This window comes from Macrobrachium nipponense, chromosome 7, assembly GCF_015104395.2.
Source record: "Macrobrachium nipponense isolate FS-2020 chromosome 7, ASM1510439v2, whole genome shotgun sequence".
Classification (NCBI taxonomy): Eukaryota; Metazoa; Arthropoda; class Malacostraca; order Decapoda; family Palaemonidae; genus Macrobrachium; species Macrobrachium nipponense.
Genome location: NC_061109.1, coordinates 18,073,893 through 18,090,230, shown reverse-complemented (window position 1 = coordinate 18,090,230; position 16,338 = coordinate 18,073,893). Strand labels below are relative to the sequence as shown.

The following is a 16,338-nucleotide window of genomic DNA, read 5'->3' as shown; positions in this document are numbered from 1 at the left end:
TATCACACAACAAACAAGCAACATGGCTCCAGGAAGTCAAGGAAGAAGAAACAGGGAGAATAAAACAAAGATTCACAGAGATCACGACAGACACAGTCAGACACCAACTAAAGAAAATGCCAAACTGGAAAGCCCCAGGTCCCGATGAAGTCCATGGATACTGGCTCAAAAACTTCAAGGCCCTACACCCAAGAATAGCAGAACAACTCCAGCATTGTATCTCAAATCACCATGCACCCAAATGGATGACCACAGGAAGAACATCCTTAGTACAAAAAGACAAGAGTAAGGGAAATATAGCCAGTAACTACAGGCCTATCACCTGCCTACCAATAATGTGGAAGTTACTAACAGGTATGATCAGTGAAAGGCTATACAATTACCTAGAAGAGACAAACACCATCCCCCACCAACAGAAAGGCTGCAGAAGGAAGTGTAGGGGCACAAAAGACCAGCTCCTCATAGGAGAAGGAAAACCAACCTAAGCATGGCATGGATAGACTATAAGAAAGCCTTCGACATGATACCACACACATGGCTAATAGAATGCCTGAAAATATATGGGGCAGAGGAAAACACCATCAGCTTCCTCAAAAATACAATGCGCAACTGGAATACAATACTTACAAGCTCTGGAATAAGACTAGCAGAGGTTAATATCAGGAGAGGGATCTTCCAGGGCGACTCACTGTCCCCACTACTCTTCGTAGTAGCCATGATTCCCATGACAAAAGTACTACAGAAGATGGATGCCGGGTACCAACTCAAGAAAAGAGGCAACAGAATCAACCATCTGATGTTCATGGACGACATCAAGCTGTATGGTAAGAGCATCAAGGAAATAGATACCCTAATCCAGACTGTAAGGATTGTATCTGGGGACATCAGGATGGAGTTTGGAATAGAAAAATGCGCCTTAGTCAACATACAAAAAGGCAAAGTAACGAGAACTGAAGGGATAAAGCTACCAGATGGGAGCAACATCAAACACATAGATGAGACAGGATACAAATACCTGGGAATAATGGAAGGAGGGGATATAAAACACCAAGAGATGAAGGACACGATACTCAAGTCAAAACTCAACACCGGAAATATGATAAAAGCCATAAACATATGGGCAGTGCCAGTAATCAGATACAGCGCAGGAATAGTGGAATGGACGAAGGCAGAACTCCGCAGCATAGATCAGAAAACCAGGAAACATATGACAATACACAAAGCACTACACCCAAGAGCAAATACGGACAGACTATAATAACACGAAAGGAAAGAGGGAGAGGACTACTAAGTATAGAGGACTGCGTCAACACCGAGAACAGAGCACTGGGGCAATATCTGAAAACCAGTGAAGACAAATGGCTAAAGAGTGCATGGGAAGAAGGACTAATAAAAGTAGACGAAGACCCAGAAATATACAGAGACAGGAGAATGACAGACAGAACAGAGGACTGGCACAACTAACCAATGCACGGACAATACATGAGACAGACTAAAGAACTAGCCAGCGATGACATATGGGAATGGCTACAGAGGGGAGAGCTAAAGAAGGAAACTGAAGGACACGATACTCAAGTCAAAACTCAACGCCGGAAATATGATAAAAGCCATAAACATATGGGCAGTGCCAGTAATCAGATACAGCGCAGGAATAGTGGAATGGACGAAGGCAGAACTCCGCAGCATAGATCAGAAAACCAGGAAACATATGACAATACACAAAGCACTACACCCAAGAGCAAATACGGACAGACTATAATAACACGAAAGGAAAGAGGGAGAGGACTACTAAGTATAGAGGACTGCGTCAACATCGAGAACAGAGCACTGGGGCAATATCTGAAAACCAGTGAAGACGAATGGCTAAAGAGTGCATGGGAAGAAGGACTAATAAAAGTAGACGAAGACCCAGAAATATACAGAGACAGGAGAATGACAGACAGAACACAGGACTGGCACAACTAACCAATGCACGGACAATACATGAGACAGACTAAAGAACTAGCCAGCGATGACATATGGGAATGGCTACAGAGGGGAGAGCTAAAGAAGGAAACTGAAGGAATGATAACAGCAGCACAAGATCAGGCCCTAAGAACCAGATATGTTCAAAGAACGATAGATGGAAATAACATCTCTCCCATATGTAGGAAGTGCAATACGAAAAATGAAACCATAAACCACATAGCAAGCGAATGCCCGGCACTTGCACAGAACCAGTACAAAAAGAGGCATGATTCAGTGGCAAAAGCCCTCCACTGGAGCCTGTGCAAGAAACATCAGCTACCTTGCAGTAATAAGTGGTACGAGCACCAACCTGAGGGAGTGATAGAAAACGATCACGCAAAGATCCTCTGGGACTATGGTATCAGGACGGATAGGGTGATACGTGCAAACAGACCAGACGTGACGTTGATTGACAAAGTCAAGAAGACAGTATCACTCATTGATGTCGCAATACCATGGGACACCAGAGTTGAAGAGGAAGAGAGGGAAAAAATGGATAAGTATCAAGATCTGAAAATAGAAATAAGAAGGATATGGGATATGCCAGTGGAAATCGTACCCATAATCATAGGAGCACTAGGCACGATCCCAAGATCCCTGAAAAGGAATCTAGAAAAACTAGAGGCTGAAGTAGCTCCGGGCCTCATGCAGAAGAGTGTGATCCTAGAAACGGCGCACATAGTAAGAAAAGTGATGGACTCCTAAGGAGGCAGGATGCAACCCGGAACCCCACACTATAAATACCACCCAGTCGAATTGGAGGACTGTGATAGAGCAAAAAAATAATAATAATAATAATATCATTACGTATTATTATTATTATCATCCAGAAGATGAACCCTATTAATATGGAAGACGCCTACAAGGCCATTGACTTGAAATTCAAACTTCCAAAGAATATGTTGCTCATTTGAAAGAAATTATGAAGATAGTAGGAAACACAGAGTGAGATCTGATATTAGAAAAAAATTATTAATAAATAAATAGGTAAAAATATAAATAAATCATTACACTGCACCACGAATCATTTTAGGTAATAAAGCACTGCATCTTAACTTGAACTTTTGTTGAGGTTCTTATTGCACATCCTCAGGGAGATTATTCCATAGTCCAATGTTGTGAAGAATAAAAAGCCTTTGAAGCAGAAGTTCGACAGCGAGGCACGTTCACTGCATATTGGTGCTGCTCTTCGGCAAATAATAATAATAATAATTTCTGTTAAATCACTCTGTAGGCTGGCTCCTTCTGAATAGCGTTCATCTTCTGAGTCGTAATAATATACGGCTACCTATACGGGAACGTGAAGACCCACAAGGAAGGCAACCCCCTACGCCCGATCATCAGCCAAACGCCCGCCCCGACTTACGCTCTAGCCAAATGCCTTAATAAAATTCTGACCCCCTATATCCCCTCCAGGTACTGCCTCACCTCATCGGTGGAATTTTTGGAGAAGATCCGCGACTCCCCCGGTGCGGGAACCATGGCGTCCTTAGACGTTGAGTCCCTATTCACCAACGTCCCAGTCGACGAGACAATAGGGATCATCATGGAGCGGGTATATAGGAATCCCGATATGAGACCCCCTAACATCCCAGAAGACTCCTTAAGAACCCTGCTGGATATCTGTACAAAGAGAGCCCCTTTCACCACCCACCGAGGACAGATGTACCGCCAAAAGGACGGCGTAGTGATGGGGTCCCCCTTAGGAGTCCTCTTCGCTAACTTCTACATGGGAGAAGTGGAAGAAAGGGTCTTCTCGCAACACAGATGTCCCCGCACATACGGACGCTACATCGATGACATCTTCGTGCAAGCCGACTGCGAGGATGAGGTAGAAGCCCTTCGGCAGCAGTTCCTGCAGCACAGCGCACTCAACTTCACTGTCGGGTACAGCAGCAACGATCGGCTCCCCTTCCTCGACGTCCTTGTCACGAAGACGAATCAGAAGTTGGCGACTACAGTTTACACCAAAGCTACGAACCCCGGACTTTGTCTGAATGGTGATAGCAAGTGTCCTGCACGGTTCAAGACCACCACCATCAGGGCCTTCATCAGGAGGGCCCTCTTGCACTGTTCGACGTGGCAGGACACACACCTCGAACTCGACTGAGCATCCCAGATGCTAATTAACAATGGGTACTCGAACAAACTCGTAAACCGAGAAACTCGAGCCGCCCTTGACAAGTGGTACATGACAGAGAAGAGAGAAGGAAACTTTGCCGCCCTTTCCCCCGGAGGATATCAAACTTTTATTATAAAGCCTTCATGCACCACCAATACAAGGAAGAAGAAGCAGCCATGAAGAAAATATGAGGAACATGTCCGCCCCATGGAGGAAGGAAAGAGAGTGTCCCTCATTATTTACTACAAGAATCGGCGTACGAAAGACCTCCTGATGAAGAACAACCCCTCCCCACCGGCAGGAGACCCCCTGAAGCAGTCCAACGTCGTCTACCGATACGTATGCCCCGCCCAAGGATGCCCTGGGATTTACATCGGCATGACGACGATGCGCCTGTCAAAAAGGATTTCCTGCCACGCCCAGGAGGGCGCCATTAGGCAGCACGCCCTTGCAGTACACCGCAGAAACATCACGAGAGACGACATCGTCAGGAATATTAAGATCACCGGGAGAGCACCTGACCCACGACGTCTGCGTCTCCTAGAAGCGCTGCTCATCCTCGAGGAAAAGCCTCCCCTCAATACCACCCAAGAAGCGTTCCTGATACCGACGTGTGTGAGGAGGACCACACCCCTCCCCCCTAACGAAAGTACCAGCGGGCATGGAACGAAGCACCAGGACAACATGAGAATAATACCAGGGGTGACGTCACGCAGGTAGAAGCCAATCAAGAGGCTCCCGGTGATACCCCTACCTGAGAAGGTCTGCAAGACTCGTCAACGCCCGCCGTATGAGTCACCTTCCCGGGAACCAATAAAAACTCGACCTGCCGGAGAAGTGCTCTGACCGTACTGAAGAGCTCGCAACACCACGATAAAAGGAGAAGGACTCGCCACTGGAAATTTCCTACGGGCTGCTCTGTGAGCAAGAGCCCGTGCTGGCATAAAGCCAGCTTAATCTTAAACAACAACAACCACTGGAATTCAGTCCCTCAGCAGTTATCGCTTGATAATGTCCTGTCGATCAGGAGGAAACGTCGCGTTAGAGAGAGAGAGAGAGAGAGAGAGAGAGAGAGAGAGAGAGAGAGAGAGAGAGAGAGAGAGAGAGAGAGAATTGTATAAGCAATAATAAATCAAATGACTCAACCGAATTTTACCATGCCCTTTGGTGCGTTGCTCGCCAGTCTAAGCAACAACGAGAAAGCCGTCATCAGAAAGATAGAGAAGACTCTTTATAAGATTAATAGTGCTGAAGCAGCAGTCATTTTTAACAAAATAATAATAACCATAATAATTATTCTCATTTTCCTATTGCAGCCCATCATGCAAGCTGTTCTTCCGGAGCGATCCTCTGAAGATCTTGAGGGCATCAGGATCTTACATGTACGACGAAGAAGGGGTCAGGTATCTGGACTGCATCAATAACGTGTGCCACGGTAAGTCTGTTATACAGTGGCAAAAAGCAATCTCTGTATAAACTGGAAAGTCTTCTGAAGCAAAGTCACTTTTGTGCCCTTCAAGGTTTAGCAATTGAAGTAAATTTAGCTCACAACGCTTGGATCATATGATAGGCATTTTCAGTTATATTTACTTTTATACTGTATACATGAATGTAGGTTTATTCACCAAGATTCTACACATTTTTCTAATTCTCTAAATTAACTTTTTATCAAATTCCTTTTCAGTGGGACACTGTCATCCACACGTAGTAGCAGCAGCATGTAAGCAAATGGCCATCTTGAACACAAACAGCCGCTTCTTGCATGACAACTTGGTCCTTTATGCAGACAGGTAAAATATTTTTACTCAAACAACATTTTTTATGCATAAGCTAAGCCTAAGGGAAGTAGCATGAATAACAGGAACAGTTTGACTTCATTGTCAAAAGTATCATTTCTCAGTACATATTAGCTTCTGTACGTAGTTTGAATTTTCCAAGTCTGTCATCTTTTCATTGGCTAAATGTAGCTTAGCCAGGATGGATATTTGAAAATGCAGTTGTTTTAATTTATATTAGTCTTTTGTTTGTCTACTAAACAGGTAATTTCATCAGAATCCACTAGCAGTATCATTTTCAACTTAAGCACGAGTTTTAGTGACATTTTGTTAATAGCTAGTATCCATTGCTTTCCCCTTTGTCAATTTTTCTGATGCATTTATTGCATGCCCAATAATTCATCCACAATATTCAAACTTAATTATTATCTTCTGAGTAAGAGGGTGTGCTTATGGTCATTGTAAATGTCAAACAATAACAATAAACTATGCAGTATCCATTTTATAAGATAGAGCGTTCATTCATGAATACCTGAACTGTCATCAAACCTAAGAAAATGAAGTTACTTCAACATCTCTCCAACAGACTGACTGCCACATTCCCAAAGAAACTGAGTGTGTGCTTCTTCGTAAACTCTGGAAGTGAAGCAAATGACCTGGCGATCCGATTAGCAAGGACTTACACTGGACACAAGGACATCATAACTTTAGATCAGTAAGTTTTCCATATTGTACAAACTAGTAAGTATAAAGTACATAAAGCATATTCTCTTTTTTCAATTAGCCCACACATATGATATTTGCTTATAAACAGGAATGTTAAATAAGTTTTAGACTGTCATGTTATGTTGAAATATTTTTGCACATGCATACAAAGCTATTTTGTAAAATGTATGTACACTATTTACCCTTCATTATGAACTGTACTTTCCTGCTCTTATGGTTAAGATAAATCACAGTCAAAAATAATAAAATGTAACATGTTCCATCATTGTGCTACTCTTGGTATCTAACCAAACCCGTCACATTTTATATCTTCATTTTCTAGAAAGCTGATGTAAACGAAGAGAACAAAATCCCAATTGTTCTGCAATTAAGCTTTTCTTAAGATACATCTTTGTTCATAGGTTTTTTGGGGTAACTTTAAGAAATAAAACCTTATTACTTCCTAAGTAAACATGAATATGTACACTGAAAGTTTCGTGATCCACTTACAGTGCATAAACCTCACTAGGAAGGCATATACTGTAGTCCAAGGTTTAGTCGATTATTTTAAGATATAGTACCAAAATGTATAACTGACATCACCTCCTCCACAGTGCATATCATGGCCACGTTGTTTCCCTGATAGACATCTCACCTTACAAATTCAACCATCCAGGAGGAGAAGGACAACGTGACTGGGTGCACGTGGTATGTTTTCCTTTGTTTCTTGTAAGAATTTCTTCATTCTTTCAATAAAACTGTGATACCTTCACTGTTATTCTACCTGACAGTACTGGTATATATTTTATTGTATTTTTCTTCTCATTATCTTTTTAGCATTACAGCGCCTCGTCAGTGGCAGATCCAGAAATCTTTCATGGGGGCAATTAAGATTATCATAAATAAATAAATAAATAAAAAATATATGTATATATATATATATATATATATATATATATATATATATATAATGTAACATGTACATACATATGGTAGTAGTACATATATATCATTATTTATGTATGTATGCACACACATATATATATACAGACATAATTTAAATCATATATATACATATACTATATTATATGTAAAGAGAGAGAGCGAGATTATAATTATGAAGATTGTTACATTGTTTCCAACAGCTGTAGCTCATAAAGAAGTAGCAGGTGAGTTGCTTTGTTAAATACAAGGAATAAATACATGCATACCAAACAAACAAAAATTAATAGATTTTCTGGGTTTCTATCAATATTTTACTTGTGTGCAGTGGGTACACATTATCAAAATTTAATTATAGCTCTGAGATTTTCACATTATTCTCTCCATGTGCGGCCATGTGACCAGGTGCCTCCACTTAAATCGGCTACTGTGACTGGTTACATTACTCTTTTTTTTTCAGTTCAGTATTTGATATTCATTACAAATATACTTAGCTTGACTTAATGTAACATAAATTTCATCTTAAATTCTAGGCCCCAGTTGCTGATACATATCGAGGAAAATACACAGACAAAGATTACACTGTCGAGGAATTATCAACAAAGTATGCCAACGAAGTCAAAGCACTGTGTGACAAAGCCACAGAAAAAAGTGGCGGTGTCTGTGCATTCTTCGCTGAATCTATGCAGAGTTGCGGAGGTCAGATCATCTATCCCCCAGGTTACTTGAGACAGGTGTATGCGTAAGTATTGTCTGAGAGCATGATTCACAGGTAGCCTTTTTGCATACAAGAGTAAATTCTGCATGGACATTATCAAGGAAGTCTTAAATGGAATTTTCCCACTTTCCTGTTATATACTTACAACCAAGCCATGGTATCTCATTTTTACTATGGTACCAGTTGTAGTTTTCAAAATCCAAAAATAATTTTTCAGTATACTTAATGATCTTTCAAATGCAATACAATATTAACTCTATTTTATATTTATTTAATACATAGTATATAGATGAAAAAACTGAAGCCTCACATACTGGTTGTACTTGTGTGACAGGCATGTCAGAGCAGCAGGAGGGGTTTGTGTAGCAGATGAAGTACAAGTTGGATTTGGCCGTGTTGGATCACACATGTGGGCATTCCAGTGCCAAGGGGATGACATAGTCCCTGATATAGTTACCCTAGGGAAACCCATGGGAAATGGGCATCCTGTATCGGCTGTCATAACAACCAGGTGAGACTTATTCTCTTTGTGGCCTTTTTCATAACAAGATGACAATATACATCAAATATTGGGGCCAGCTTGGTCATTTTTTTAAGAGGTATTTCCCAGTAATGGAACTGGAATATAGAATATAAGCCAAAGGCCAAGCACTGGGACCTATGAGGTTACCTAGTGCTGAAAGAGAAACTGAGAGTAAAAAAGGTTTGAAAGGTGAAACAGGTGGAAAAAATTGTAATGCAAAATGAGACAATTGTTAGCACCATAAAATAATTGTTAGAACAGGGTGGAAAGTGAAGTGGAAGAAATATAATATGATGGAGGTACAGTAAAAGGACTGAAAGGGGTTGCAGCTAGGGGCTGAAGGGATGCTGCAACCTAAATTAACTAATGTCTACAGTGCACCACGCAAATTGCACTGAGCACTGACAGCATTAATTCCCTACAAGGCCTTCTAAAATGCTATAGTAGCAGATCATGCAAATTAGCAGATATACAAAAGTAAACAATTTGAAATAGATCAAATGGTTTTCCCCAAAAAATACAGAAATGATTACCATCCCTTGCCACATTAAAAAAAATTTACTTGTGTACTTCACAGAAATTTTAATATTTGCTGTTTAAAACTAGCTTACTGTCGACAGATTATTCTAAAAATACTGTCTGGAATGTGTAATTTTGTAATATATTCTAAACTTACAAACTTGTGAGTGCCTCTCTAGTTTTTTATATAATTAAACGTTCATGAGTGCGACTAAGAATTGTCCTTTAGCCTCTCTGCAACCTCTAGCATAACCTCAAAAGAATGATCTGACAAAAATTTCACTTTTCACATTACAAGAACTATCCTCATACAGTCATTTGTTATTATCATTTATGTACTATTTCCCTTTACCTTCTCTTAGGTCTTTCTAATAAACACCATATTATTCTTTAGAGGCTTGAATTTCAAGTTACTGGCCCCTGTGGGATTGTTCCATAAAAATAGGGTTCATCTTCTTAATAATAATAATAATAATAATAATAATAATAATAATAATAATAATAATAATAATAATAATAATAATAATAATGTTCTACAGATTGAAGTGGAAATGACATTTACACTCACAATTAGTACTGCATTCTTTTGCACAATCTTTATATCTGTTATCAATTGCTAAGCAAATGATTTTCTCAGGAATTAGAAGCTGAAAATAAGAAGGCTCACATTAGATGGCATTGTATCTTACAAGAGTATTTTGGCAAATAAGTTACTACTGCATACATAACATAATCAACAGTAAATTAAAAGCAATAACGGTGTCAGCAACTCAGTCCCACTACTTTTTGTGCTGTGCGACAGCTCAAGTCATTTTAAGTTACATGATTTTTTAATTCATGAAATTTCTTTTCAGGGAAATTGCTGAAAGCTTTGGTGCAACTGGAATGGAATACTTCAACACATTTGGAGGCAATCCAGTTTCCATTGCTATAGCTAATGCAGTTTTTGATGTCATCGAGAATGAAAATCTTATGGAACATGCAACTGAAGTTGGAAAATATCTTCTACAAGAATTTAACAAGCTTAAAGACAAACATGAAATCATAGGTAATTTCAGTGTCAACATTTTTCTAGTCTTATTAACCAGTTCCAATATCTTGCATGAATACAATCAACCTAATCTCCCAGCATGAACCATTGAAAAGGATTTTCTTATTAGAGAGCCTGGATGAATATGGCAACAATCCTCTTTTTCATGCTTTGAAAAATGCTCTGAATTCAAATATAAATCAGTATGTACTAGTGTTTTGAAATTATGATAGTATACTGGCATTTCTGCACAATTTTCTTAGGATACGTATATCAAAGTACACTACAGTATTGTGTAATGTGAAAATTATACAAACCGATAATTAATTAAGATGGTATTTTGTCACAGTAAGCAGGGTCTCATTTTCATTTGTATTTTAAACAGGTGACGTGAGAGGGAAAGGGATGTTCCTTGGTATTGACTTGGTGAAGAATCGAGAGACACGTGAACCTGCTACTGCAGAAGCTGCCTATGTTAACAAAAAGTGAGCATCTTATTACTATTCATAGCAACTCTGATGAGCATTTATAATATGGATTTCATAATTCTCATCGGTGGTCCAATAGATAAGCAGTTTCTTTAATGCAGCGCAGTATTATTTATCAGTATTCAGCAAACCCAATATAATATGAATATTCACAAGTTGAAGGCTGATAAGTTTTTCCTATTGTCTCCAAGCATAATTGCCAGGGACATAAAAATGTGATAAGTTTAATTTGCTCCATCTTACTGTTTCAGACACTTAATCAACATATGATATATCCTATTTTAATAATTAGTATTATCAGACACAAGTAAGATGATTCTCTGCGTTGATGCTTAATTGTTCCTTTTTCACAGGTTGAAGGAAAAGCACATTCTGTTGAGCAATGATGGGCCTTACCTCAATGTTCTCAAGTTCAAGTCTCCAATTGTCTTCAGCATACAAGATGCTAATGAACTGGTGCAGAAACTGGATGAGGTTTTAACTGAAATGGAACAAGCAGAGGTATTTCACTTCAATTCCTGGTTTCATCAGACCCATATTTCACTTTGTTTATCTGAATAACGAAATAATTTTTTTCTACTTATCTTTTTATTTCGTCACAAAGTAATTTGGTGAGACCACATCTTCACAACTCTAGACTATGTATGGGGCTCAACTTTTGAGGAGTTAAAAGTGATAGAAAACCCAATGACAGCCAATTTTTCTATTCCAAGTTAAGTTAATCTAAGTGTATCTTACTTTTACCAGACAAGTGAGCTGATTAACAGCTCTCCTAGGGCTGGCCCGAAGGGTTAGATATTTTTATGTGGCTTAGAACCAATTGGTTACTTAGCAACGGGACCTACAGCTTATTGTGGGATCCACACAAGATCAAGAAATTAAATCCTCTGATTCTGTGGGAAACCAAACCTGGACCTGTGATTGGTAGTTGAGCACGTAACCAACTTACCCAACGAGGAACTATTCTAAGCTAATATTACAATAATACATATATGTACGTATAGTTTTTTTTCAGATATAACTCTTTAGCTTGAAGCCTAATCCTTGCTTTTAAAGATAACCATAACTGTGCTGTGCTAAAGAAATTTAAAATGATTTACAGAACTGAGAGTCACATTGATAACTTATTCAAAACACAATAATTTCTTCATGCATGAAAATTTTAACATTATTTGTTGCCTATTATACAAAAAAAGGCATTGCAAATATCTATGTAAAACAACTGAGTAAAGACTGAAAATACAAAGGAAAGTAATAACAACAAACAACAAGTAAAAAATATGCTGCAGTTTCTTCAACTCAATCGAATTTTCTGTACAGCATATAAAGTTGTATGAGCCACAGCCTGATGGTGGCCTGTCTTGTAGCATTGCCAGATGCATGATCATGGCAAACTTTAACCTTAAATAAAATAAAACTACTGAGGCTAGAGGGCTACAATTTAGTATGTTTGATGATTGGAGGGTGGACGATCAAGATCTCTAAGGGTGGACAGAAAAAGAAAAAAAATACAGACAAAGCCATCTTAATACTAGTTTTTTTTCACAAGAAACTACAAGACAATTATAAACGTTACACAGGCCTCAAGTTTAATACACGGCAGTAATTAGAGGAGAATAAAGGTAGCAAAGCTCCCATGAAAGATGCTGACCTATAATTACGATAAGGTTGCAATTTAAAGGCAGAGCTCTAAGAATTACCACCATCCAGCCACAACATCTATGCTTGTTGGCAAGCATAGAGGATAGCAAGAGAACAGTGTAAGTTAGAACAATGATGAACTGCAAACTCTTGGGAAATGTCATGCATCATTTTTATATAATTTTTTCCTCTTTCAGAATTGTTTATCTGGGTCTGAAATATCTGGAAAATTTACTATAACAAATGGACGTGGTCGTTCCAGCAAGATAAATGGCTGCCCAACTCAGACCGCTGTGAATGGTATAGTATGATAGTCTACTATCATTTAATCTACAGATTGATTTGAAAGGTAACTAACAGTCTTGTACATATTGCTTTTACAATTGAATTTGTGCTTTCATCAGTTGTTCTTTTGCTAAATACAGGGTATTACATAAAAGAATTAGAATGAGTATGGGGGCCACTGACTGAATAAATTGCCATTATACTTTTGATTAATTCACATCAAGAAAAGAATTAGATAATAGTGTAAGCCAAATACTAGGCAATGTAATTTTTTCATGTGTACCTCTTGAATTTTAATATATAATGTGTCAAATCTTACAATGTAATTGCATATTCTCTTTCCTTAAATTAATACCATAAAAAGTTTCTTACTGTGTATCAAGAACTTGGCATAAGTTATTTACTTGTAAGTTTTAAGTTTTATACATCAGCACTGTATGTACATTCTCACTGTTCAGTGCCCATCTTTACTTTTCAGTTCAACTTCTAAAAGCAAAGGAGCACAGCATTTTGCACTTAGGAAAATTATTTCTCTTGTGTGACATAACCACCATCCACTGCTTTTGAAGATGCTTCCTTTAAGCATCTTCACAATGTTTCTGGTGCAGCAAAGAAAAGAAGCACGAAAACAGAGAAAAATTGTTCACTCGAAGGACTTCATTGGCTGTCACACATTTTCATTGGTAATAAGTAAACACAGCAATTATTATTTATGTATACGTATTTTGTTATGTAAGAGATCATGACAAGCGAATCTTGGGAGAATGTAAAATGCTATTTGCTGTGTAGTTCAACATGTTTTGCTATCAGTCATTTTAAACTTGTAAATAGTAGTATGCTGTTATTTTTTCAAAAGCACCTGATATCATTAAGGGAAGGGTTTGTGTGTTATGAAGGAGCTAAATTTAATAGATTCAGCAAACTGATATGGTTTCATATCAAAATGTATGATTGTACCCTAAGGGTTACACCTGTTTTCATGAATGAGTATATGCCTTCAATATGTTGACTGAAATTGTATTTTTAGTTAGTGTATATATGTAATCAATATTTCAAGCATGCAGTGACATATTTTCGCAACAATTATATGAATATATCTATATTTTTAAATTTCATTAAAAGTTAAAACAAACAAGTTTATTAATTTGATCCTACATATTAGAATGTTTACGTAGTCTTCAGATGTACACTCAAATGAATAGGAATGGAATGGAATACATAGAGTTTAAGCCAAAGGCCGGGCACTGGGACCTATGAGGTCATTCAGTGCTGGAAGGAAAATTGGGAGTACTAGTAGTAGGTAGATTTGAAAGGTGCTGATGCACTATGAAACGATTGTTAGGAGAGGGTGGATAGCAAGATGGTGGAAAGATAACATGGAGGTACAGTAAAATTAATAAAAAGGGTTGCAGCTAGAGGCCAAAGGTATGCTGGAAAGAACCTGTAATGCCTTCAGTGTACCATGAGATGCACTGATGGCCCTATCCCTTATGGAGTCAAATGAATAAGGCATACAGTTGTGAAAAGCATTTGAGAAATAAAAGGCTATACTATACGTACTGTAAACAATAACATGCTTCAAAACCAAGAATTATTGTCAGTCATATTATAGCTATTCTCACTTTTAGTACAAAATCAGACAGCACTTATAACCAAGAGCTCTCATTTTGGGGAATTTTTGCAGATGCAATATCAATAAATTTGATTTGATTAAGTTTTGAATGCTGTACTGTTCTTTGAGTTCTGATTATATGAGTGAATTTGGTGATAACAGAAGAAGGTTATGACCTGATATCAGGCAAAGCTACCAATTCCTCTGATGCACCATTTTGCAGACCAAAGGAATCACTCTCTATTTACAAGATGCGGTGCCAGTCCATACTTATTTTGTGATTAAATGTTACAAACAATAACAAAAATAAACAATGTAGGTGGACGGCATTAGGTGAATATGTAGTAGAGAAGTAAAGACTGTCAACAGAAAAATATGAAGAACTGCTTTAAGAGGAAAAAGTGGAAATGACAAAGTCTGCTAAGAAACTGGTACATTTGTTTGTATGGTGTTTCTAGTTGCATGGAACCAGTGGTTATTCAGCAACGGGGGAAACTGGTATATAGAAAATGGTCTTCAAAAAACTTACAGGTCTAGATGTGTCCTTTACCAGTGACACATCTACACTACCAAAAGCATGCATATTTGTAGAACTGGTAAGATAGGTAGAATACAAAAAATAGGCCCCTGAATATCTACTATACCTCAAGGTCTTTAAAACAATTTGTTTCCTAATCTACAAACATGACATTTACATACACCTTAATTTTCATCAGATGGGTTACAAAAACTAAATGATAGTATCCTGTTAAAGGAAAAAAATTAATTTAATGTCCCAAATCATTTTGTGTGTTTGTGTGTATGGTATTTTTACATTGGATGGAACCAGTGGTTATTCAGCAACAGGACCAGCAGCTTTACGTGACTTCTGAACCATGTTGAGTGAACCCCTATCACCAGCCAAAACATTTTAATCATGGTATTAGATCCTTCCTTACTTCCTCCTCTTCTCTATAGCAGTAACGTGGACAAGGATTTCTTTATTTAATCTGTAAAGCTACCAGCAAGACTAAGTTACTATCTAGCTGTTAGTCAGAGAGAAATGAATTTTAAAATATACATTTCCTATTCGAACATCCGTTTTTAATGTTTGTTCGTGTGGTGTTTTTACACTGCGTGGAACCAGTGGTTATTCAGCAACTGGACCAACGGCTTTACGCGACTTCTGAACCACGTTGAGAGTGAACTTCTATCACCAGAAATACACATCTCACTCCTCAATGGAACGCCCAAGAATCGAACCTGCGACCAACGAGGTGGCACGCCAACATAATACCAACCATGGAACACAGGTGCTCTGATTTTAATGGTCTCATAATTTTGTAGGCCAATTAGCCTTCAAGCCCTCCATCAAAATATTGGTCTGTGTAGAAGTGTTCCAGTTGTTTTGGGATTTGACTGAAGGCTAGCTATACCCTATCGGTTCCTTGATGGCGAAAAGGGCAGGGCATCGGCGGTGACCGGAGATGCCAAATCATATATTCCCACTCATGTTGTAAGGGATTTGAAGGCAGCATAAGTTATACAACGAAAATGTACTTGATTTCTAATTAATTTTTGCCGATTATTGAAAGCCCTCAGGTTTTCTGGCTTTTAACAACAGAAAAACACGTTTTTTCTTAAACTTGGCAAAAATATTTTCCAGCGTTGCCAGTTCTTCTCTCAGGTGTTAAGCTGACCTTAGGGCATAAAGAGGTCAAACAGCCAGGACTAATGCTAAGGTCACACATTCACGTATCAACGCACGCACGCCCACGCATGAGCGGAAATTGGTAGTTGGCAGCAGTTTACGCCAGTAAACCGTAAATGTAACTTAAAACATACGTAAAATCGCTAAGCTCCGCCCACCAGGTCGCCGTAGCCCATTCCAGTTTTGAAATGTTCAAAACAAGTCGTGGGTGGTCACGCCAAATGTCACCTGACGTAGCTCCAAGCACTGCACGTGGGAGCCACGGTGACTGCTGCAGGGTA

The 16,338-nt window shown here is 38.6% G+C and overlaps 1 protein-coding gene across 1 annotated transcript in view; it reads left to right on the top strand.

The window, feature by feature from the left end:
• LOC135217033 (5-phosphohydroxy-L-lysine phospho-lyase-like) overlaps positions 1–13,890 on the top strand; it is an 84,161-nt gene extending 70,271 nt beyond the window's left edge. Inside the window, exons 2-12 of the mRNA XM_064252624.1 lie at positions 5,446–5,564; positions 5,814–5,919; positions 6,491–6,619; positions 7,224–7,317; positions 8,085–8,293; positions 8,604–8,780; positions 10,166–10,359; positions 10,727–10,826; positions 11,183–11,330; positions 12,668–12,819; positions 13,234–13,890. Coding sequence (XP_064108694.1) covers positions 5,446–5,564; positions 5,814–5,919; positions 6,491–6,619; positions 7,224–7,317; positions 8,085–8,293; positions 8,604–8,780; positions 10,166–10,359; positions 10,727–10,826; positions 11,183–11,330; positions 12,668–12,781 — 1,390 coding nt within the window. The 3' untranslated portion in view covers positions 12,782–12,819; positions 13,234–13,890. The remainder of the gene's footprint in view (positions 1–5,445; positions 5,565–5,813; positions 5,920–6,490; positions 6,620–7,223; positions 7,318–8,084; positions 8,294–8,603; positions 8,781–10,165; positions 10,360–10,726; positions 10,827–11,182; positions 11,331–12,667; positions 12,820–13,233) is intronic.
• The last annotated feature ends 2,448 nt before the right edge of the window (positions 13,891–16,338 follow it).